This window comes from Alternaria arborescens (genome assembly GCF_004154835.1).
Source record: "Alternaria arborescens strain FERA 675 chromosome Unknown contig_10, whole genome shotgun sequence".
Taxonomy (NCBI): Eukaryota; Fungi; Ascomycota; class Dothideomycetes; order Pleosporales; family Pleosporaceae; genus Alternaria; species Alternaria arborescens.
In genome coordinates, this window is record NW_021167865.1 from 919340 (window position 1) to 942450 (window position 23111).

The 23111-nt window shown below is 52.4% G+C and overlaps 6 protein-coding genes across 6 annotated transcripts; 4 read left to right on the forward strand and 2 right to left on the reverse strand.

The window, feature by feature from the left end:
• Positions 1–257: 257 nt before the first annotated feature.
• On the reverse strand, positions 258–1701 carry AA0111_g5399 (hypothetical protein; the record flags this gene model as incomplete). The annotated part of the gene is made up of 3 exons (XM_028651504.1): positions 258–1225; positions 1280–1619; positions 1669–1701. 3 exons carry the CDS (start codon positions 1699–1701, stop codon positions 258–260), a joined length of 1341 nt encoding a protein of 446 aa, XP_028507225.1.
• Positions 1702–2342: 641 nt separating this feature from the next.
• On the forward strand, positions 2343–3878 carry AA0111_g5400 (hypothetical protein; the record flags this gene model as incomplete). Its single annotated transcript, XM_028651507.1, has 1 exon — positions 2343–3878. The coding sequence occupies one exon, from the start codon at positions 2343–2345 to the stop codon at positions 3876–3878; it is 1536 nt and encodes a 511-aa protein (XP_028507188.1).
• A 1725-nt stretch (positions 3879–5603) lies between these two features.
• Positions 5604–6760, forward strand: AA0111_g5401 (hypothetical protein; the record flags this gene model as incomplete). Its single annotated transcript, XM_028651508.1, has 2 exons — positions 5604–5967; positions 6045–6760. The coding sequence occupies 2 exons, from the start codon at positions 5604–5606 to the stop codon at positions 6758–6760; spliced, it is 1080 nt and encodes a 359-aa protein (XP_028507187.1).
• Positions 6761–12929: 6169 nt separating this feature from the next.
• On the forward strand, positions 12930–14015 carry AA0111_g5402 (putative 4-hydroxy-2-oxoglutarate aldolase; the record flags this gene model as incomplete). The annotated part of the gene is made up of 1 exon (XM_028651509.1): positions 12930–14015. One exon carries the CDS (start codon positions 12930–12932, stop codon positions 14013–14015), a length of 1086 nt encoding a protein of 361 aa, XP_028507190.1.
• A 4032-nt stretch (positions 14016–18047) lies between these two features.
• Positions 18048–20656, forward strand: AA0111_g5403 (Glucan 1,3-beta-glucosidase; the record flags this gene model as incomplete). Its single annotated transcript, XM_028651510.1, has 3 exons — positions 18048–18453; positions 18501–19460; positions 19512–20656. The coding sequence occupies 3 exons, from the start codon at positions 18048–18050 to the stop codon at positions 20654–20656; spliced, it is 2511 nt and encodes an 836-aa protein (XP_028507189.1).
• A 356-nt stretch (positions 20657–21012) lies between these two features.
• On the reverse strand, positions 21013–22562 carry AA0111_g5404 (hypothetical protein; the record flags this gene model as incomplete). The annotated part of the gene is made up of 2 exons (XM_028651511.1): positions 21013–22395; positions 22449–22562. The coding sequence occupies 2 exons, from the start codon at positions 22560–22562 to the stop codon at positions 21013–21015; spliced, it is 1497 nt and encodes a 498-aa protein (XP_028507192.1).
• Positions 22563–23111: the final 549 nt, after the last annotated feature.

Here is a 23111-nt window from a genome sequence, read left to right on the forward strand (position 1 = left end):
TCATGCAGGGAACAACTAGCTGATACCTATTGCCAAGAAACGGCGCAAGGGGCTTTTACGTGATGCCCATCTGCTGCTCGCCCTGTGCCAATACAACTACTCACCAATACTCGTAAGTTGGCGCCGCCTTTGTAGTCTGCTCGTAGTCGCTTCGTAGTCACGCCGACGCCATGCACTCGTTCCCGCAGGCACAGTCCGGCTATGACGTTGCGTGTCGTGATTGAATCCACATCGTCGACTACTCTCCTAGCATGAGCCTAGGCCGTTGCATCGATCTTCTCCCACGATTGTAGTTGCACGCTATCCTCTAGCTTGGGCTCAGAAGAATCGTCAAGGGACACACGTTTTAACCCCATCATCCACCCCACCAGTCCAGCTGGTACCCAGTTGCCCACCAGATCATAGGTCACACTGCCGCGCCCAACGCGCCATACTTTTCTTGGCCGCCGCTGCGTAAGTGCGTCAAAGACGCCGTTGTGTAATTCCCGAAGACTGGACCCGTTGTGGTTGAGCAGTCCCCGGTTCTGCGCAACGCGCGTCTGGGCCTCGAAGTTGTTGGCGTACAGCGCTCTCGTGGTTGCAGGCCAAGCATGTGGGCTCCCCAGTCCTCTAGTCTGAAGGTGATGTTTTGGCCCCACGTTTGTGAGATCAAATGTTCCGAGATGGAATTGCAAAACTTCAATGCCAAGGGTTCCCAGTTCCGCCCTGAGGGATGCCAGGAACCCCTCGAGTGCGCTCACAATGGTCGTTTCTACGCTATGGAATGGCGGTCGTAATGACGCAATGATGCTGGGTGTGAGCATCAGCACCCGAGATCTGAACTCACAGACTGTCGGGAGCAGCGCTTGCGTGACTGCGATGGTGTTGAGCACTTTGGCATTCAGCGCATCGGACCAGAGCTCAGGCGTCACCGTCTCCACAGGGCCTGTAGGGTAGATGAGGTCCGGCACCAGTATGACACCGCTAAGATTGAGATTGTGCGGGCTCGCTCCAGAGAAAGCGACGTGCGGTTTTACGAGAAGCTCGTTGAAGTTGCGAATAGCTTCTTTTGTGCCCATGGTGTCTACGACATCCAGGTGCAGCGGCCGCACATCTGCTCTTGACTCGCTGAGGACTTGCTGCTCCTCGTCCATGTTGGAGCAAACTATATATACGATGAAGCCCCGTCGTTCAAGATCTAGGGATAGCGATCGCACAATGGGGGAGTTGGGTGGTCCAGCAAGGACTGTCGTCGTCAGCCAAAGTCTGCCGCGCCTTCCTCAACTACCGCAATACTCACCAACAACTTCCCTCCTCGCTCCATTGCTTGCGCGTGGTGCTCGCCGTTTGCGGTTATATTTCTTCTGTTCTCTCCATACTAGAAAACTCCCTGTGCCAACAAAGGCGACTATAGCTGCTGTCAAGGCTCGGTTTCTAGACACCCAGTCCTGCAGGCGATGTAGGTAGGCACCGGTGATGGGATGCGGGGGCGGAGGGGGCGGTCGTGGTCTTGCGCGTTCTGGGAGCCATCCTTCAGGTAGACTTTTCTTGATGTATCCGGCGACATGCGCAAAATGCGCATCCGTGGCATCCCATATCGATCCTGTAAAGTTGCGGACGTCTTTGGTGTACTCGGAAATCTACACATACGTCAGCGAGTCGCAAGTAAAATACCTACACCGTACTTACCACGCCCAGAATCTGCTGATCATCACTCGACATGTTGCGAAAGAGAGAGAGAGAGTATATGCTGAAAGATGCACCAGTTTTCGCGATGCTCAAAGTCTTCAAAGGTTGCCTGCGGAGGTCATCGCCAGTCCGCAAGTGCACTACGTCAAGCACTGACTCGCGCAACGATCTGCACGAGAGGCACCAGACTCGCCTCCGCAAGGTTGCCTTTTGCGCCACCCTTTCGGCGAACGTATCTAACATTAGCATACATCTCGCACCAAATATGCGCGCTTGCTCACCCTGCAGGGGGATCGCCCTTCATCTCGTCTAAACGATAACAGCGGGTGATCTACCTTTTCCATGATAGAACACTTTCCCATCAATCCGGCCTTGTTATTGTCAACCACCAAAAGCCGCGTGAACTGCTTACGTGGCTGGCTTCGTCGTTTGCCTCTTTCTCTTGATTTTCGATTGCGAACGTTTCTGCTTTCATCTGCGACGCTGGCTGGGTCACTACTCTCACCGGTGCTCTCCTTCGTTGGTCGCAGCATTTATTCAGCCTCCTCTCGGGCTGTTTACAATCGACCGACAGAGCCACTCTCTACACAACCAAGGAGAGCCAGCCGGCCCCCTAGTCCACAGTTGCCCCCTAGTCCACGGCTGGCCCCTCAACCTCAAAATCCGCCTAAACCATGAGGGAGATTGACGCTCACTTCGACGCGTACGAGCATTTGAAGCATCTCCCCAGAGATGGCGAAGCATTGCATATGCTCCGCAAAGCCGCATCCATGGTAAAACCGATGATGCGAAAGCGCGGCTGGAAGGTAAAAACATTGGCTGAATTTCTCCCCGACGAGCCTCAACTCCTAGGCCTCAACATCAACCGCACGGAGCGCATTTTGATTCGCCTAAGATACCACCACGACTCGCGGCAGTTCTTATCCATGGAGCAAATAACAGATACACTGCTCCATGAACTCTCGCACATTGTCTTTGGACCCCACGACGCTGCCTTTAACAATCTCTGGAACGAACTCCGCGATGAACACCAGTCACTGCTCTTCAAAGGCTATACAGGCGAGGGTTTCCTGTCCCAAGGCCAGAAGCTAGGCGGTCGCCGCGTTCCCCTCGATGAAATGCGGCGTCAGGCTAGGATCGCTGCTGAGAAGCGCAACCGCACGACTAGTTCCAATGTCAATGCCAAGGATGAAGGACATCGTCTGGGCGGCGCACGACCTGTGCAGCGCGGTATCGATATGCGCAAGGTCATTGCCGATGCGGCGTCGCGTCGGAACAGCATCACGGATGGATGTGCAAGTGGTAGTGCAAATGCAGGAAGATTGGTCAACCAGCAAGAGCAAGACGGTTTTCGCACCACCGCAGAACAAGACGATGCTAATGATTGGGCCATTGCTCAAGCGCTGCAGGATCTCATGTACGATGAGGAGATGCAGAGGTTGGGTGCACCAACGGGCAATGGCGGATTGACCTGGGATCCCGAGAATGGGTTGGGTTTCGATCGGGATACGCCGCCTCGCTCGCAGAGTTCAAGTCTACCAAGAGGGGGTTTGGCGTGGTCGAGCGAGAACGGATTAACATATGACGACCCTTCTTCAACGTCCATTCTCGCGAATCAGAATCATTCCACGCAAAGTACGTCGCATCCTTCGCCGGGCCGACCCTTGTCGAGACGTGTTACACAACCACCACCAGTATCACGAACATCTCTTTCCTCCTCCTCCCGCCTCATCTCTCAACACGAACAACAACAGACACGTAACAAAAGCCTGCCTCCGACTCCACCTCGTTCTTCTCCCCCTACACGCTCCTCTTCTTACCCCCAATCGCCCCCTCACTCTTCCTTCTACCCCCAGCCAACCTCTCCCCAAACCCCCCAGCCCACGAGTATAAGCTTGCCGCCAGATACATGGGCCTGTCCGCAATGCACACTGCACAACCCGCTCGACTACCTCGCCTGCGAAGCTTGCGGCCTGGAACAACCGCCACAGCCCATACCTGAGAACCGGCGTTTCGCTTCCTCGCACATGGGCGGATCGGTGCCTAGTTTGCCCAAGCCGCCACCACAGTTTGGTCTGAGGGGTCAGATGGCTACCCCGTTTGAACCTGCGAGGGGGAGGTTGGGCTGGAATTGCTTGGAGTGTGGGACGTTTATGGAGAAGCAGTGGTGGACTTGTAGTTTGTGTGGGACTATGAAGGCTGAAAGTTAGGCTTGGGGTGTAGTTAATGGAGAATGAGGGAGGAAAGGCGGAGAGATGCATTGGTTTTGGGAGCGACTTTGTTCAATTCTTTTTTGGTAGCGTATTTGGGAAAGGATGATTCGGCGTTGGGAGGAATATATATATATACCCGGATGGTGGGAAAGCATAATGAGGAGATATGATCCACATAGATGAGGCGTGGTTTCTATCCTCCCGTCACTCAACTCAACATACTATTAGCAAATTCTTGTATCGAGCATTCCTCGTGCTACTAGTGAAGGTGTGGCTCTTTCAGGACGTGCACAGAGGAAGAATGCCGTCTGGAATCTTCTCACCATCCACCGACCGACGAAAGTCCGACAGGGATCTTTGAGCTGGTGGTTCTCGTCAGCAAAAACTCATCAAATTCAGAATGATCGTATGGACCTGCGTGCGTGTAGGGATATACTGGTCTGATATTGTTGCATGCGGATAATACGTGTCGAATAGAGCCAATCGTCCGTTTGAAGAAGCCCAGCCAACGTAGCTTTTCGATAGGACTTTTGGAATCTGGACATTGATCGCCCTATCGGAGTGGAGAGTATGCGGTGTCAGTCAATTTGATATGATACCGTTTTGGACAGAAGCTGGTAATGTCTTGTGATGCTAGTTATGATGGCATCGCGGTCCTGGTTCGGCTGTGCGGAACCTCTACGGCGGACATGGTAACCATTGGGAAAAGTATGGTGTCGTTCTGTACGTTCGTTTTATGGATATGGTTGCCAAAGCAGCTACGGTAGATAACTAGTCTCTTGCTGCGCCTTTTTCTAATGTTGATCCTGCTTTGCTGCTGGATCTCGCTAACAATGAAGATTGTTGCATGTTTTCCAATCTTCGTTCGAGACCGTGAAATCAAGAGAATCTGCGTCGCAAAAGTTTTGAGATGCCGGTGTTATTGCGAAAGAGAGACGAAAAGGAAAAGACACAGCTGGGGAGTAAGCCGTGATCTTTTTGAAGCGGACTGGGCATCGCGTTAGCCCGCGCCTCGACGTGACGGAGTTTTGACGAGATTTCGTGTGCCAACTCTGCCCACGAACGAACATTTAGCACACATAATGCAGAATATCGCCTAGATATTTCGCGCTCATCATTAGAGTTGCATCATGCTGGGCAAGTTTACCAACGCCCAGTATGAATACGACGAGCTACTGTTAACCACCGGATGAAAAGCGGCTCTTTCGCCACGTGATCGGACGTTGGCCCAAAAGTTACCTGGTCGCCGGTTGCTATGATCGACCCGGTGGCCCAAGGTTTTGCAATCTACCTTAGGAGATGCGGTGATCACGGCTTTCCTGTCAACCATTGCAAATAGCAGAAGCATCGCCGCCACGCGCTTCTGCCACCGGAGCATGCCCCGAAGAGTAATGACGAACCACGGACATCGACGGGATGGATATGGAAACATGTCGTTGAACCAGTTCAAACACACACCCTAGGCAAACAGCCTAATACAGATGCTAGTGTCCATCACATGCACGCAAGAACGTATCGATGAGGGAAAGTAGACGGAAAAACCAAGGTGGGCGTTACCCCAGATAGATTGACCTCACTATGGACCCTGGTCAACGAACATTTTCCCCAGCTTTCGCCTCCAAACCTCGGCCTTGGTGGGACCTGGTCAAAGAAATGGGTATAAAGAACGGGTAGATCCAGCTTCAACATGGTAGATACCGTTGTCAAGCACCTACTATCGCAATGCGTTCATTTCTCCTTGCCGGCGCGGCTCTCGTAGCCACAGCATTGGCTCGCAACCTCCCCCATCGTTCTTTCTCCTCCCTGGCTACGAGGCAGAATGGAGGCCTTCCTAGCTCTTTCAGCTGGACGTCCAGCGGTATTCTAGTCTCACCAAAGAAAGATAGCAGAAACATTGCTGGTATCAAAGACCCTTCTATCGTAGAGTACGAGGGTGTATACCACGTCTTTGCCAGCACAGCTGTTGAATCAGGCTACAACCTTGTCTACTTCAACTTCACCGAATTTGACCAGGCTCAGCAAGCGCCATTCTACTATCTCGACCAGAGTGCTATAGGCACAGGCTACAGAGCTGCACCAGAAGTTTGTACGTGAAGCCTTCTCTTTGCCCTTGCAACATCGCAAGCCGTGAAGATACAGGGCACTCTGCTGACACCCTCACAGTTTACTTCGCTCCTCAGAAGCTCTGGTACCTCATCTACCAGAATGGCAATGCCGCATACAGCACCAACCCCGACATTTCCAACCCTGCAGGCTGGACCGCCCCCGAAGTCTTCTACCCCAACGGTACCCCCGCACTCATTGCCGAAGGTCTCTTGAACCCGCAACAAGGCTACTGGGTCGACATGTGGGTCGTATGCGACGACGCCAACTGCCATCTCTTCTCCCACGACGACAACGGCCGGCTCTACCGCAGCCAAACACCGCTCTCCCAATTCCCCGCCGGCATGAGCGAACCCGTCATCGCACTCTCCGAACCCAACAAGAACGACCTCTTCGAAGCATCAAATGTATACCGCGTAGACAACAGCACCTACCTCCTACTGGTTGAATGCATCGGCGCGGGCGATTCACCAGGTGGTTTGCGTTACTTCCGCTCTTGGACATCGAGCTCGCTGAGCGGTAGCTGGACGCCGCTCGCAGCTACGCAGCAGAACCCCTTCATGGGTGAGGCTAATGTGGCTTTCCCTGATGGAAGGTGGTCGGACAGTATTAGTCATGGGGAGATTGTGAGAAGCCAGGTTGATCAGACACTGACGATTAAGCCGTGTGGCATGAGGTTCTTGTATCAGGGCATTGCGCCCAATGCGAGCGGGAGTTATAATGCGCTGCCGTGGCATTTGGGATTGGTGACGCAGACGGGGAACACGACGTGCTAGAAGCGAAGCGCGAGCGGGCGGAGATGACAAGATGCATACTTGTGAGCTGTTGTATATATATATATATATAGACTTTGGCATGTATCTGCGCTATCTCTCTCCGGTACAACCCAGCAACCTATACCATGTATATAAGATCTTCCCAACAGCCTTGCTCCATTGTGTTTGCTTCCGTTTTCCACAGTTTCCATCCCAGAGTACTTTTCTTTATGAGCATGCTGTATATCATGGAAATATCGGATCATCGTCGCTACCTTATCGCAGTACGACCGTATGGCAACCCAAGTAAAGCTACTTGATTATCTCCTCACAATACCCAACAATTTGCTTGTTACTACCAAACGTTACCAACCGTTCCCACATCCTTCGCCTCACCACACAAGAAGATCTCTTCACCCCCATGTCCCCTGTCAAGATTCCCTGCAAACCACGATCTGCACATCTTGCGGTCTCATCTCGGCATCACCCACATATTGCATCACGGCATGACGACTACGCATCCGCAACTTCCATCATCACCTGTCGTCATCCGCGCTACTGATATAACGTTTACGCGTGGTCCTGGACCGCACGTTCCGGTTGGCGACATCAGCTTGTCGCGAGGCTGTGCAAGGTTAGGCAGACTGCTCATCGCAAGTGATTTGTACCATGTGTGATGGAGCGTCCGGATGTATTGCATGTTGTCGCGCGACTTTCCAACAATAGCGTGGGGAGAAGAGAGAGAGAAATTTATGCGCCCGCTAAACTTCCTGGAAGAACGAGCGCAAGCCGCTTCCCCGAGTATGGTACCCGTGTTTATATTTCCTTTCCCCCCTTGTACCTGCGTGGATGACGGCATGGTTGGGAAGAGGTTTCTCTGGGGATAGGACACGGAAGGTTGCGCTGTGATGATGAGGATTTGAATTATGTGAGCGTCGGAATGCGAGCGATGTAGGTGTGACTTCTTAGGATCTTACTCCTGCTCCGACGCGATTGTCGTAGTGAGTCTGAGCACATGTTGATCTAAGACCTACCAAAGGTGATTTGCCCTACGAGCAATTGTTCGCTGTCTCTCTCCAAGAAAAGGAGAATTGCATTGACGGGCGGGTACGTGATTTAGAGCTCGTCAGGGCTCAAACAGGAGGATCGCAGCGCACAACCCAACACGGTATATTAAACAAAGATAAGCAGAAATAGGAGATACTTTCTGTAGTGTCATTGATTGGTTTCCCCTAAACAAGAACAGCCAGCACAGCGTTGGGAAATAGAGACCGAGGATGCTATAAGTTTGTAGTCGCAGTGATTCGAGCCAGTGCATTGGCGGGACATGGGACTGATGCATACTCGTCCTTGGACAAAATGCGATGGCTGTACTCAAGTCTTTCAACGATATGTACGCGAACACTGTCGCATGTAAGTGGTATGTGTACGAGCTCTTGATGCTTGTATAGTTAATTCGAGGGGAATCACGCGCTTTGTGATAGTTGAGCCCGCAGGACATACCATATTCAGTACAGGCAGTATCGTTTGTGAGCAGAGAAAGGGTGTTCTCCAGACATCTGGAACGTTGTTACAAAGATGTGTGCATCTCTCCATAGAGCACATTCACCTCGGCAAGAACACAAACCTATACCCTCAACCACACTCGCGACCGGAGAACATCGGAGAAACAGCCTCACCACTCCTCAGATCCTCGATCCCGATAGAGTGCACCTTGCCCAGCTGCCTCGAACACCGCAGGAACACGAACGCCCACCTGCAGCGTCGGAACGTCATGATCCAGCTCGCGTTTCGCATCCCAACAAACACGCGACACAGTGGTGTCCTACCCCACGATTTGCGTAAAGAGAACTGGGGTTGTTGGCTAAAGGATTCAACATGGACAAGCGAGCGAATTGCGGAACTATGCGTTTCGGTTAAGATTCCGATGCGAGTGGATTGGTGGCTTATTGAGGATTGGTGGAACATCTAGAGTTGTCGGACCGACTAGGGTGAATATGTCATAGTATGGAAGCAAGAAGAGGTGTTAAGGAAAGCGGCACGCAACTGCAAGATGTGTACCTTGTCTATAGAAGTCTTGGGCTAAGTAGGAGGGTCAGGGGAACTTGTTGGGGCCTGGGTGCAGCATATGGTGTAGATTTTCTTGGTAATGTTGGGCGCCGTAACGAACTGCCAGACGCGGATTGCCAAACTACCAGAACGAGCTTTCGGATAAGGAGAGCTGCAGTGGCGAGCAGGTTGCCCTTGAATAGCGAAGGGTGTGTCCGTTTACGTCGCTACGAGATCGCTTTTTTGTTACCAGAACGTCTACCACTCGGTCACTTACAGCAATTTTCGTGGGGCTATATCGTCCGTCAGCAGGACTTTCTTCTTAATGTAGAAGATATCTCTGATGTTAGTGAGAGTATACCTCCGTGGCCGCGGAACCAGTTAAGCAATCTCGCAATCAAGTAAGAATGCGTATGTTGTTGGGAAGCATCGCGAACATCGGACGTTAGCGCTCTATGCGCACACACGCCGCACACGCGGTGCAGCTAATGACTTCCGTATGACCTACCCTCAACTAGCTCGTAGCCAGGCGTAAGACTCCCTTTTCGTTTTGAGGATGGTGCAGATCTGTGCCATGAGCGACCGCCGTCACTCCTATGTTTAACGTGCACTGCCTCTTTGCAGTCATGCAAGTCATCGAAAGCTTTCAAGCCTCATCTGGGCATGGAGAATTAACACGTCCTGGTCCTCCTATCATGACCATTGGACGTGGGACTCATGTTAAACTTGATACCGTAGATCTCGGCGAAGAGCATCGTGATACCGCGTTCATACTGCACACGACTCTGGGCGGCTTTCGCAAATCGCGCACACGACGTGGGTTTCCGTGCCTCGAAGCTAACAGCCAAGACATATGTGAAGGTAAGACAATGCCAGCTCTTTTGCCATGACACTCAACATGTATCGGTACTTCGTCAGACGGGAAAGATCGGGCTGCGCAATTCGTGGAACGTCGAAGACCGTCAAGCGTGGGATAATGTTAAGATCAGTTACCGTCTTCACCGTTCAAGCATTCCGATCAATTTCCGCGATAGATCGTTAGGGGGGCAAAAGTGTCCGAGAGGAAGTCGACTACGGAACTGAGGTTGAGTTGGAAGCGTCTGGATATACTTGGCATCCCACGTCGATGGCTACATCAGGTAGGCGTGCTTGAAACCAGCCCAACATCCCACACGATCGCCTCTACTTGATCGGTTGAGGCTCTTGAGAACGAACCAGGGTGGCACGGCACGTTGTGGCAAACAAGTTCTGCTTGTAACTGCCGCCATGCAGTGAGCTCGCCTTGATGTGAACTGTGGATAGCAGCCGACCCCCACGGTCGACAAAAGATCGACGAACTACAGCTAAGTGGACCGCGCGGTAAGCGTACCCTGTCCCCATCGTTTTTGAATCGTTGTAAGTAACCGAGGCTAGAGCGGAGTTGAACGATGCATATGGTGATGATTCGGACATGCCCACTGCCACACACATCTTTCTTGCGGTGTGCAAGGTTCTAGTGAGCTAAGTTTTACTTCTGTCGCTCAAATGTGTGGTGGAAGAGAACAGTCGTCTAACCGGAGCGTGCCAAAGTGACGTCCATCAGAATCATCCCTGGAGGGCCCGTCTGCTGACGAAGCTGGCCTTCGATCAGACCACAAACTCTATTCATCACTGTATCGCTCTCGGGAGGGGCGAGATCCTGGTCCCAGTGAATACCATTGCCCATATGACCCGCATATGTGGGCTGACCCCTCACCTCTCATCAGCACTAAGTCTGGTACGGCGTTGTTGCCGAGTTGTCGGACGAAGTCGCTGAAGGTAGACTTTTCAGATGTTGGAGTGGATCTTCTAGATTTTCCCTGCTCTTCTGCTGTCTTTGTGGGACTAAAATCCACATGTGGAGAAGAAAAGTAACCATGGCCAAGGAACTGCCGATGAGAACCGTCTCCTTATGCTTATGACTGCAACGTTACCCTGGTCGGTACATGAGGTACCTCTAGGGGTCATCATTGCAAGACCGCCGAGGCTACTGAAACTGGGCGTTACTGACGTATACCCTGCAAGTTGATCGGATGGCTTGAGGTTTAGCAGTTTTTGGGCATCATCCAAGCCGGCAGTACCCAGTATTACGTGCATGATTTCAGGGCCTCAGTGCAGAAAAAGGCAATAAACGAAACACAAGACTTGATCGCAGACGAGACTGGGCGTCATGCAAGTCAGAGGCCTGGTGCAGCGGCAGGCCGAAAGTGTGTGGCCTGGTGTTCCAACGTGGTAAGAAGGCGGGGAAACGAGACTCTAGGATCGCCAATTTGTGGGGTAATAGCGTCGTCGTTGATGGCTGCATGGTCGGCTCACGCTCGGTTCTCGTCTTTGCGACGAGGCTGTGTGCATCCTCGCGAACATTACACCTGTTCTGCAGTAGGAAATGGCGTCGAGGGATCCATATGTACATGCCACTACGCAGTGACTGCATACGGCTTACGGCAACGCCAATAAAACTTTTCGTCCTCGTGCCGCCAGACTGTGGATTCCCAAAAGGTTGAACAAAGAAGATTGCGCTTACGCGTGAATAGGAATAGACGTGATTGGATGCGACAATGTGTGCCGATTGAAGGAGATCTGTCCCAGTATTCGATGCGAAATTCCGCGTTGTTCTGAATGCCGAAGCGAGCTGCCACGGCATCGCGTGGGGGCGCTCGACAAAGATCCACCGAGGATCAGGTACGACGATTGCGGCGTACCAGGCATTCCCCTTCTCGCGTTTGAACCTAGGCTGTGGAAACAAAAGCAACGGGCGAACATGCTGATGACTTTCCTGCGCACCGCAATTGCCGGAACGGCGCTCGGCACATTGTTGCAACGCTTTTGTTCGAGAATCCATCGGCTTGATGCTTTTCGCGTGGCACTCGCCGTCGGTTTGCACCTGCAGCGATGCAGACACCTTCCATGTGCGGGTTGGTGGATATACGAGCAGGGTGATGTCGTGTCCATTGCACGACTCATACACAATCGCCTTTGCGGAAACAATGTTGTGTGAAGATTGTGAAGAGCCTCAAGGTTTGAGCTATGGCCAGACCCCGCCACCAAGAGTAATGGGCGTGGGGGAAAATATCGCGAGGGATCAGCGTCGTCATCCTGGCCAGGCTCTGTAATGATGAGACATGAGATGCCTCTGATAAGTTCGCCATTTTGGTCCGTCTTGGTGGCCCTGCGGCTGTCGGATATCGATGACTGCCTCTGCCCGGATATTGCATGGCCTTGTGATGAGCTTCCACTTCTTGCTGTCTGCCACGTCTTGCATCACCGCTGGAATCCACCGTTTCTCTTACCCTTTGCATTGCTCTACTGCACGTCGTAAGTGGTCGCCGAACTCTGACTCCTGGACCGACTGGGACCACGACCTCAGGAAGGGCAAGACGGAGTAGCCGGGGTCGCTGAACGGGATCAGATGATGCGAATAGGCCGGCCACGATTCCCCCACCCCCACACTAACACCCCCGAACGGTATCCATCAACGCTCTTTTGAGTCCGCCAACCCTGCGCATGGTGCCAGCTGTGGCGAGAATTACCCTATCAGCTTCCAACTAGGATTCCAAAAGATCGTCACAAGGCGTGCCCCCCTTGCACTTCACCTCCGGCCAAGATCCGATGTTCACAGCCTCTCGCCCCCTGTTCGCTTGCTGCAACGTGAGCAGAAAAGCAACCGCCGCTTCAATCAGCAATCCTCGCCTCGTTTATTGGCCACACGCAAGCCCTTCAGCTAAGCGCAAACAGTTGTGCCTGGTATCGGCTACGTGCAGAGCAGCACCTCGAGCAGGCTGCGGGAGTCACCGCCCCTTTGGTCGTCACCAAGGATGCCTGTCCCTCCCTCTCTGATGCACTTCACGCGCCTTGCTTTGCCTGCCGTCACTAGCACTCCTGACGACGCCGTCAGCTGGACCCCCACACTCCGCATTGCAAGGTCAAGTGTCCGGCGTTTGAAGATATTTAAGTACCTGTACTATCCTCGGGGTGTTACCAAACATCGATCAACCATTGACGTATTTGTTCCGTTCGTCGTTGCTGTGTTCCACTTATTCTTTGTCAAAAGTATCGCTTCTCTCTGCAAGCTTTTGTTAGTATAAAAGTCTACTAGACCTCTGCATTCGATACTCTTCTTATCATGTCACCGCACCACGACGCACCTTCTCCTACAAACAGCTACAGTCAAGATACCGACTTCCACCATTCTGTCCAGTCCGTCTACACTATGAGCCAATATAACAACTTCGACACCAGCTCAATGGAGTCTACCGATATGGGTATTCGACGATCCTTGGTTCCTGGCATCTATGTTCCCACCGTAGCGTTCTTCGAACCATCATCGGATAACGTTGACGTCGAGACCACTGCCAGCCACGCCGTCCGCCTAGCCAAAGCTGGTGTTGCTGGAATCACCACCCAAGGATCCAACGGCGAGGCTGTCCACCTGTCACACAAGGAACGTGATCTCATCACCAACACCACCCGCAAGGCTCTTGATGATGCAGGCTTTGGTTACATGCCTATAATCGTCGGATGTGGTGCTCAGTCGACTCGGGAAGCCATCGAACTCTGCGAAGAGGCAGCTTCGGCTGGCGGAGACTACGCTCTGGTACTTCCACCAGCGTACTACCAAGGCTTGTTCTCAAAGGATACCATCAAAGAGTTTTTCCAGGACGTAGCCACCGCTTCGCCCATTCCAATTCTCATCTACAACTACCCCGGTGCAGTCTCTGGACTGGATCTCAACTCCGATGTTATCATCGAATTGGCTCAGCACCCGAATATCGTTGGCTGCAAGTTGACCTGTGGCAACACAGGGAAGCTCAACCGCATCGCCGCAGCAACACGTGCTGCCACTGTCTCAGATCCTGGATCCGGCTTCATGTGCATGGGCGGGTCCGTTGACTTCACACTGCAGACGCTGATTGGAGGCGGATCCGGTATCATTGGCGGCATGGCCAACATCGCGCCCAAGACGTGCGTCAAGCTTGTGGAGCTGTTCGAAGCTGGCAAGTTCGCGGAAGCCCGCAAACTCCAGGCCATCGTTGCCCGAGGAGACTGGGCGGCTATCCAAGGCGGCATCATTGGCACCAAAGCTGGGCTCATGGCCCATTTTGGATATGGAGGCTATGCTCGTAAGCCTCTCCCTAGGCCCGGAAAAGACGAAGTTCGCAAGTGGCGAGATGCCTTCGACGAGCTTGTCAAGACCGAGAACTCTCTTTGAGTAACACGAGTTCCCCCGCTTCGACAAAAGGATATCATGACTCCGTGGCGTGCATGCTTTCCTTCCCAAACACCGTTTCGCATTGCTCTCGGCGTTGAGCGCACTCTTGCATATTCTTAGTGGCGTTTTCCTGATTAGGTTATCGTTTTCTTGATTGTTAGTTTTGTGAGCGTTATCTTTGGTCACGGGCCTGGAAAAAGCAATCTGGTATCTCTATTCCAGCCGTTGTCGCTACTGGTTGCGTCGGTGCAACATTTTCAAAATTTGCAACGATAGTCTTCTTGTTTTTCTTGAGCCGTACGACTGTTTACGCATAGCAATGAGTGGGCGGATACCTGGTATGAGTTGCATCTTTAGCCTGTTAGTACTCGTCGTTGTCATAGAAATGACGAATCCTGAAAATTGATTAACAACTTGCACATCGTATGTGGTGACATGATGCTTGTCTGACTGCTCATCTGGATTGTGTGGTGCCCTAGTGATCACCTTGTCTATCGAATGGTAATGCCATCAGCAGTCCTGCTCACTCGGCTGGGGTGGTTGCTGTAATTGGACTGTTGTGGTTTCATACCACTTCAGCCCCGAACCGGTGTAACACGTAGAGTTGTTGGTGCTGCACCCCCGTGCGAAAAACCAGCGCACGAACCTTCCGGTATGTCTTGATGTATCCTCTCCACCACAACCGGGAGCTGGGACGACTCGCTCCATGTTATTGGCTCTCCAGTCCAGTAGTCTCCATTCCACTGTACCGGGGATCTCAAGACCTGCAATCGTGAGAGGGTTCTAGTGCCGGCTTCCATAGGCAAACGATGTCTCACCAAAGTGAATATCGCAAAGCGGCATTGGGTAGTGCATTGCACACACCGAGACGTATGAGAGACCAGTGACAGGGAAGCTTCCAGTATGGGCAGTCGATCAGGCCAGTTTGTGATCACCTGAGCATGGTTTTACCCAATACTGACAAGACGATATTCGATGACAAGGGCGCAAACCTTCATAACAGCCGGGATGTTGAGGACCTGCAGTAAGCCGCACAGGCCAGTCGCGATCTATGGCCACTGTAATATCCGTGTGGCTTTCGTGTTACCTCTCGCTGGAGGTAGTGAGTACTGTCCAACGATCACAGCGTTCTGGTGCTGATGCCCGATTGATCAGCTACCCCGGCAGCTGATAGGCTGACGGCTAGCAAGAGGCTGAGATGAGAGCTTGCTGAAACTCTCATATTGGGGAATCTTGTCCGGTGAGCAAGCCGCGATCGTCGTCAGCTGTACGTAGTCTCCGCTACTCTGGCTTCACCCCACGCTCAAGCGCCTAGCGTCCCGCCGTGACGGTCGGATAACTTGACGTCCTCCACGTCAGAAGCGCCAGACAGAACCGTGTCTCGTGTAAAACCCCACATCATTCAGTGTGCATAGCCATTGTTCTTTCTGAGAAGGTGGACATGCCGTGATTGCCGCGTGAATTGAGGCATGCCAGGACTGCCGCAGGCTGATACAACTTATCATACAAGAAGCAGAGAGTGCTGGAAGGTATCCATATTCAGGCATCTTCTGTGCGAAAGTCATGTGAGGGAACAGAGGTGGTGCATGGAGTGAACACGAGCATGATGTGTCTGAGAAGAGCGAAGGAGGAACGACCCTTTGTTGTTCGCGCCTTACCTGATTAGGGGTGGTCTCAGTTCAAAATGCTTGGGCTTACGGAACACATACTTGACGAGAAGACTTTTGTTATTTTGCGGCGCTTCTGTTATCGCCCATGGCTTCAACGCGTTTGGGCAGTCCAAGAAGTCACAGCTGGCGGCTCGTCCAGTGAGGTGCAAATAGGTCCTCACGTCATTCCTTGGGATGACTTGGGTATGGTGACTCTAGGGCTTCAAGTCATGCTCTGGAATTCTCTAGTACCCATGTTTATAAAAGGGCCTGGACTAACAAATGCGCTCGTCATGTGGCAAGGCCGGCTGTTCACAAAGAAGACGCCACCGACGTTGTTGGATGAGACGCGGAAATATCTTGCGACAGATTCTTGAGATAGGGTTTACGCGTTGTATGACTTCCTGGCATTTCAGGAGCTCTTCCGGAGATTTGGGCTCAAGCCAGATTATATAATCAAGGAGCTCGAGCTACATGAACGGGTGACGCGATTGAAGGGCACGCAATTCTGGGATGCGACATTAGTGCACCCGGATCCGCTGGTGAACGTCAAGGAAGACAAACTCGTTGGCCTGGCACAAGCACTGACAGCGGGCCTTGATTTCGAGTGCAACGCCGCTGCTAAAAGCTCCGCCTACCATACAGCGGATGCGGTTGACTTCTTACTCCAAAACCTCACCACAGCTTCAGCTTCCGATCAAGTCCTAGTCTCCGCCTTGTACATCCGCCGCCTATTCCGCACGACCAGATGTCTTTTCGGCCTTGGTCCGCTAGCTGTACAGCCGGGTCATATTGGCGTCGTCCCGCATGGCGGCTATACGCCTTTCGTGCTGAGGCCAAGGGGTAAGTATCATCAGTTGTTAGGTGAATGCTATTTGCATAGCATGATGGGAGAAGACGCTCTAGATTTGTGCAAGTGTTGTACTGGTGAAGACATGTCAGAAGAGACAATTTTTGAAATGAGGTAGAGCGAACTAGTAGGAATGTGGCTGGTGTAAAACAGTCGTCTTGCGTTTGTCAGAAACGATACCTTAAGACAAGAGGGCAAGGCCACCCGTGGACACCATTCAACGATTCCGTGTTGAATGCACACCACCTATAACAACCACGGTGCTGGGGACCTGCAGTACGCCCCGCCGACCCATCGGGGTGTTTGACCGTTTCACTATCCGTGTGGCACCCGCGTTGCTTTTGCCTAGAGGAAGCGATTGTCTTTCTACGAGAACTGTATTATGCCGCCCAGTCAGCAGGCTGTGGTAGTTGTTAGTCGCACACAATCACCGCCATCTTGGCTACATTCGATGCTCGCGCGCGTTGCAGGGCGACATGGCGTTTTCTGTCTCACAAACACCAGGTAGAATCGTGCCCCGCATAATATCCTACGATCCTAGAAGCGCAAAACCACTGGTGGTTCGCTTAGCTGATGGATGTTCGTTAATTCGCGCGTACTGTGAGGCGACCCAGGGCTGGCGCATGCGACTGGAAAGGACGTCAATGGCTGGGATGCGTTTGTGATCAGAGCTGATATGCGCGCAATAGTGTTATAGAAATACAAAGGTGGATTACGCGATGGTGAGCGGCGAGAGAGATGAGGGAAGAGCGTTGTAAGACCATGTAACAGGTTACCAGTTTTGGTATGGTTTAAGTGGTAAGCTTCGGAGGCGGCAACAACGTTTTCTCAAGCTTTCATTTAAGGGGAGATCGCTACGCACGTCCTCTCTCCCGCAACAAGAGTTTACTAGTATCGCATGCCTGAGTGCGCGAAACGCTACTACAGTATAGTCGCAGATAATCTTGTGGTTCTGCTCGACGTCTTTACGCGGATGTGCGGGGTATGGAGTACGTCAGAACTCGTATCTTGTAAGCGCTATGCTGAAAACCACTTATAGCATAGCACCCATTAATCAAACCATACGAAGCTCTTCGCAACAGATGCTGCCCGATCTACACTGATTCTCGAGGCTCCATCCCTTTTGCACCTACGACACTGTGATTGTAGCCACTTCGACATGGGAGCCCCCGAGCCACTGAATGCTGCTTGCCAGTGTTGATGTAGTTGCAGGCAGCCTAGCGTGTATAGCGCAAACGTTGATACCCCTTGATTCTGTGCGTCGTACACAGTCGAAAATTGCCATATCTCATTTCCGAGAATATCTCATCTCGGCGTGAGAATGGAGATGTTTCTTTGGGCCTGCTGGAGACCGAGGGGTGTAGGGCAGCGGTCATTGGTTTTGCTTCTTCTCATTTCGGCGCAACTTCCGGAGTTTCGCTGCGGGATAAGTTCGCCGGGTGCCGGCTCCATGTGCTGCATGTAGCTCTCGACTTCGCAAGTATATCTTTCGGTCTCTGACATCTACCTGAGTAGTAGATACAGGCTGTTGCGATGAGGTCTTTACAAGTTTTAGCGTGCCTGTCGGGACTCCATCAACTATCAACCGCGTACAATACACCAGCACCGCCAGATGCGACCCGGCCGAACCTATTTGCATACCTTCTCAATTGGACACCGGCCAATCCCGTACATGGTATCTTCGGCGACAGGAACAACTCTGTAGCTCCATGGCATCCTGAACCACATCGACCTCCTCACTACCCGCCTCACCAACAATGTGACGCATCGAATCCAGGCGCCCAGTCCGACTTCTGGCTTCCGAATGTGCCGCACAACGGAACGAGCCCTTTCTTACTCAATGCGCCTAACTACCACATCTACCGTAACGTAAGAGATTTCGGGGCGGTAGGAGATGGTGTTCATGATGACACAGATGCTTTTAATGCTGCAATTGATTGTACGTATCCTCGTCAAATTCGGAGATTCACAGCTCATAGTTTTCAGATGGTAGTCGATGTGCTGGGGGCCAGTGTAACGGTGGGACTACTGGAAAACCTGCCCTCATATATGTGCCGCCGGGAACATACGCCATCTACTCCACCATCCAGCTTTACGTCAATACTCAGATTATCGGGGATGCCGTCAATTTACCCACTCTTAAAGCTTCCTCGAGTGCTTTGAATAATACCGTTGTGGTTGATGGCTACGACAAAGGTACCCAAAGTACAAACAACTTCTACATCGGCGTACGCAACCTCAATATCGACACTACCGCTGCGGATCCTGCCAAGACGATCTATGCATTGAACTGGGCGGTCTCTCAAGCGACCAACCTTATCAATGTCAACTTCATCATGCCCACCAGTAGCAATCACATCGGTATCGAAATGAATGGAGGTACCAGCGGCGGTGGATCGGGCCTTTTCATGGGAGATCTCACGTTCTCCGGCGGCCTCATCGGACTGCAATTCAGCAACCAACAGTATAGCTTGAAGAACCTCAAGTTCACCAACGTCGCGACAGCTATTGCGATCACGCACGGTTTCGTCATCTCGATGCAGCAGATCAACTGCATCAACGTAGGCATCTGCGTCGATATGGGTGCTCAAGGAGTGACAGGGTCGCTCAATCTTATTGACAGCTGGTGTGATACTTGCGGTGTGGTTGTCAATGGTTCCAGTTCTGTCGTGCTGGAGAACATCGACGTGAAGAGTTCTGGCCCGCTATTGGTTGTCAACGGAACGACGATGGCTCAAGGCAGCCTCGTAGGACAAACGTACATCTCCGGACACGTGTACGAGGATGGCAATGGTACAGCCATAGTCTCTAATGGCACTAAGCACGTCTATGCAGATCGTGGTAGTCTGGCTGATGCTTCGGGACACTACTTCACTAAGCCACAACCGCAGTATACGCACTACCCTGCTTCCGCTTTTGCTTCCGTAAAGGATGCTGGCGCTAGAGGTACTTTTGCTCATGCCAAAGTCACGTTACTAGTTCACTGACCAGAAACAGGTGATGGACAGACGGACGATACAGCCGCTATCAATGCTGCACTCAAGAACAATGCGAATTGCAAGATAACCTATTTCCCACACGGTGTCTACAGCGTGACAGACACCATCTACGTTCCGCCCGGTAGTCGAATCGTTGGCGAAGTCTGGTCCATCATCAGCGCTGCGGGCAAAAAGTTCAGTGATGAAGCCAATCCCCAGCCTATGATACAGGTCGGCAAACCAGGCGAGGTAGGATTGGCCGAATTAAGCGACATGCTCTTCACTGTTTCCGACGTCTTGCCCGGCGCCATTCTCGTCGAAGTGAATATGAAAGGCAGCAATCAAGGCGACGTTTCCTTCCACAACACGCATTACCGCATCGGTGGTGCGGCCGATTCTCGCACCGAAACCGCGTGCCAATCCCAGACGCAGCCGTGCAAAGCTGCTTTTCTCGTCATGCACCTTAGAGAGACGAGTTCGGTCTACATTGAAAACAGCTGGCTCTGGACCGCTGACCACGACCTCGACGGCACGAACCCCACATCCGTCGGCACAGGAAGAGGCATGCTCGTTGAAGCCACTACGGCTACTTGGCTTGTCGGCACCGGCAGCGAGCATCATACACTGTACGGTTACACATTGCACAACGCGCAGAACGTCATGACCTCCTTGATGCAGGTCGAAACACCATACTGGCAGCCTGTGCCCCAGGCGCCGTATCCTTGGACGCCCAATGCCACCTGGCACGATCCGACCTTCGAGGGCTGTTCAGGCAACATCAGCCAGTGCTATATGTCGTGGTCTGTACGCGTCATTGGCTCAGAGTCGCATGCCCTTGCGCTATACGGCATGGGCTTCTGGGTCTTTTTCAATGGCCCCCAGTATGCGCCCTGTTCGGGTCCTGACGGCATCTGCCAGATCAATATCGTAGACTTGGAGGACTTGAAGCCAGAAAGTGCGGTAAGGCTTTACAATGTCAATACAAAGGGCGTGCAGAATTTGATATCGGTTGGTGGAAGTGAAGATACTACGACGGCTACGCAGGCGGCGAATCCAGGGAGTTGGGGTGGTGTGATGGCGGCGTTTCTCAGGTTTGGCGCGATGAGGCCACATCATGATGTCAAACGGCATCACGTTCGCCATCCACGGATACATGCGCATTGAAAGGTAGCGCTTTTTTGTACGCCTTGTGCATAATCGAGGAGCATATATCGAATGTTGCGAAACAAGTTCAACATAACTGAATTACATATTTCTGGGAAGACAAGAGATGGAACAAGTGATTTTGACGGATGGCAAAGCTGACAAATGCGACAAAGATTCGAGGATGTGCGTCAATGAGATGCTTGCGGCGACGAGACGAGACGTGTTGTGTATGCGAATAAGACTTACCAAGTCATCAAGGATAGAAAATGTCGTTTTATACATGCCGTTTCACACACGAACAATCGAGCTAGATCATCATTGAACAGGGTATTATTGAAAATGCAGGTTCTTATGCTATACTACTCGCGCGATGTTCACCTGCCCTTGCCCTTGGACTTACCGCCGTGGCCTGGGCCGCGCTTAGCTCCGCGACCACTAGCGAGCTTGACAGTGAATGCACCACGCTCAATGGTGTTGACTAGGATGTATCCAGAGGGGAACAGGAAGTGCGACCAGGTTCCAACAAATTGAACGATACCACCAACAGAGTCGTCCTCAGGGTAAATGTCGAAGAAACCCTCAGTCTTGACGCTCTTTCCAGTAGGGTCCTTGCTGATGCTGCGAACATCGTGTACCCAGATACCAGCACCGTAGTTGCTCTGGTAGGCAAGGCCATCGACGATGTAGAGGTTGTGGTCGATGCCCTTGCTGTCGGTGGCGTAGAAAGTACCGGTAGCCTTGGGGTTGCGGAGGTCGGTGAAATCGATGATGTGGGTGACAGGGCGGCCGGATGCAGCTGGACCGACGGCCTCTTGCTCATCGAGCTCATCGTTCAAGAGGACGTATTGGTGCCAGTTGCGCTCAGTCCACCATCCTTGATGGCAGTAGGTAGCGCCGGGGTAGGAGAGAGTCGAGATGACCTCAGATGCAGGGTTGCCGTTCTTCATGGTGGAGTCGTAGACGGTGACGGTGTCCTCGTTGTAGCCAATGCAGATGTTGCGACCGCGAAACTTTCGGTCAGGACCGTTGTAGGTGACACACTGAGCATCGTGTACGTATCCGTCCTGGCTGGCACAGCCGGGAGAAGTAGGCTTGCCAGGGTTGGCAAGATCGATGTACTGGAGACCGGCCTTGCAGGTCTGGTTTCGGGGCTGGGCACCGACGGCGAGGATGTACTCGTTGTCCCAATCAATAACCACGTTGTGGGTACGTCCGATGGGCAACTCATCCCACAAGCCAACAAGATCGGTCTTCGGGTCAAAGGTCTTCGGGCTGTCGGGGCTAACATCGAGAAGCTTCTTCATGTCGAAGATCTGGACGTTGTGGCCAACAGCCTCAGAACCGATGATAACGTAATCGTTCAGCACGCGGATCTCGCGCCATCGCGAACCTACGCTTTGCGCAGGAAGACGACCCATGTACTGAATCTGGCCGTCCTTGAGGATCTCAACGAACGCAGCACCTGAAAATTGGCCGACGATACCGAACTCGCGGCCGTTGCGGGCTGTCCAGCCCCAAGAAGAACTTCCCTGGCCTTCAGGGCCGCCCATGTCGGCATGGTTGACGAAGTCGTAGAGATCCATGTTGTTACACCTGAACGTCTGGTTCGCATTGCCTTGCTCGACGACGGCGAGACCATCCTTGCACTTGATGCGTTTATCCTTGCCACTTCCCCAAGAACCCTTCTTCCAGCTCTTCCAAGACTTCCATTGACGAGAGTCTTGCTTGCCTTCGGCTGCGTCATGATCCCATTGGTCCTGAAAGTCGTTAGTACTGGATCTTGTAGACAGAAGAGGAGGATATGTCGTACAGCCTTCAACTTCATCAACTTCTGATGAATTGCACCAGAGGCATACTCCGACTTGGAGAATTGCGCAGCCTGGACGGCGATTGGGAGTGCCAACACAGCGAGCGAGAACTTCATCTTGGCGTTCTAGGAGAAGTATTGAGCTGGAATGAGCATATTAACCTGAAGCTCCAAGGGTATATATATGACTGTGATACCCTCATACTGGAATATTTCGCTCTCGGCCATCGCGTTGCCACACGACCATTCAGTACTATGTTACCGTCTTGGTACAGTCGTATACTCTGGGCACCATTTGGCATCTATGCTTCTTGGGGAAGGTCAGGACTACCAATTGGCTAACCCATTCAGGCAGGTGATGAAACAGATTCTAAGTGGACTGCTGTCGCCAAGCAGCGAAATTCGTGCCCATGTCGTGCGCCACAGATAGCCGGCTTGGGGTTCCCGAACTGACAAGAAGCGGCGGTCGGGATGGGAGCGGAGATCACTGCCACGGCCCGCTAACAAAGACCAAGAACCTCCAAGGCGGCTGGGCGTACGGACCAATATACAAGACTTGGATGGGAGCCGTTCGCAGCCAAACTCTAGAGAATAGATAAGAGGAAGGAGGTTACAGAATTGGAATGTGCGAACTTAGTCTACGCATGTCGTCCATGGATGTCTCGC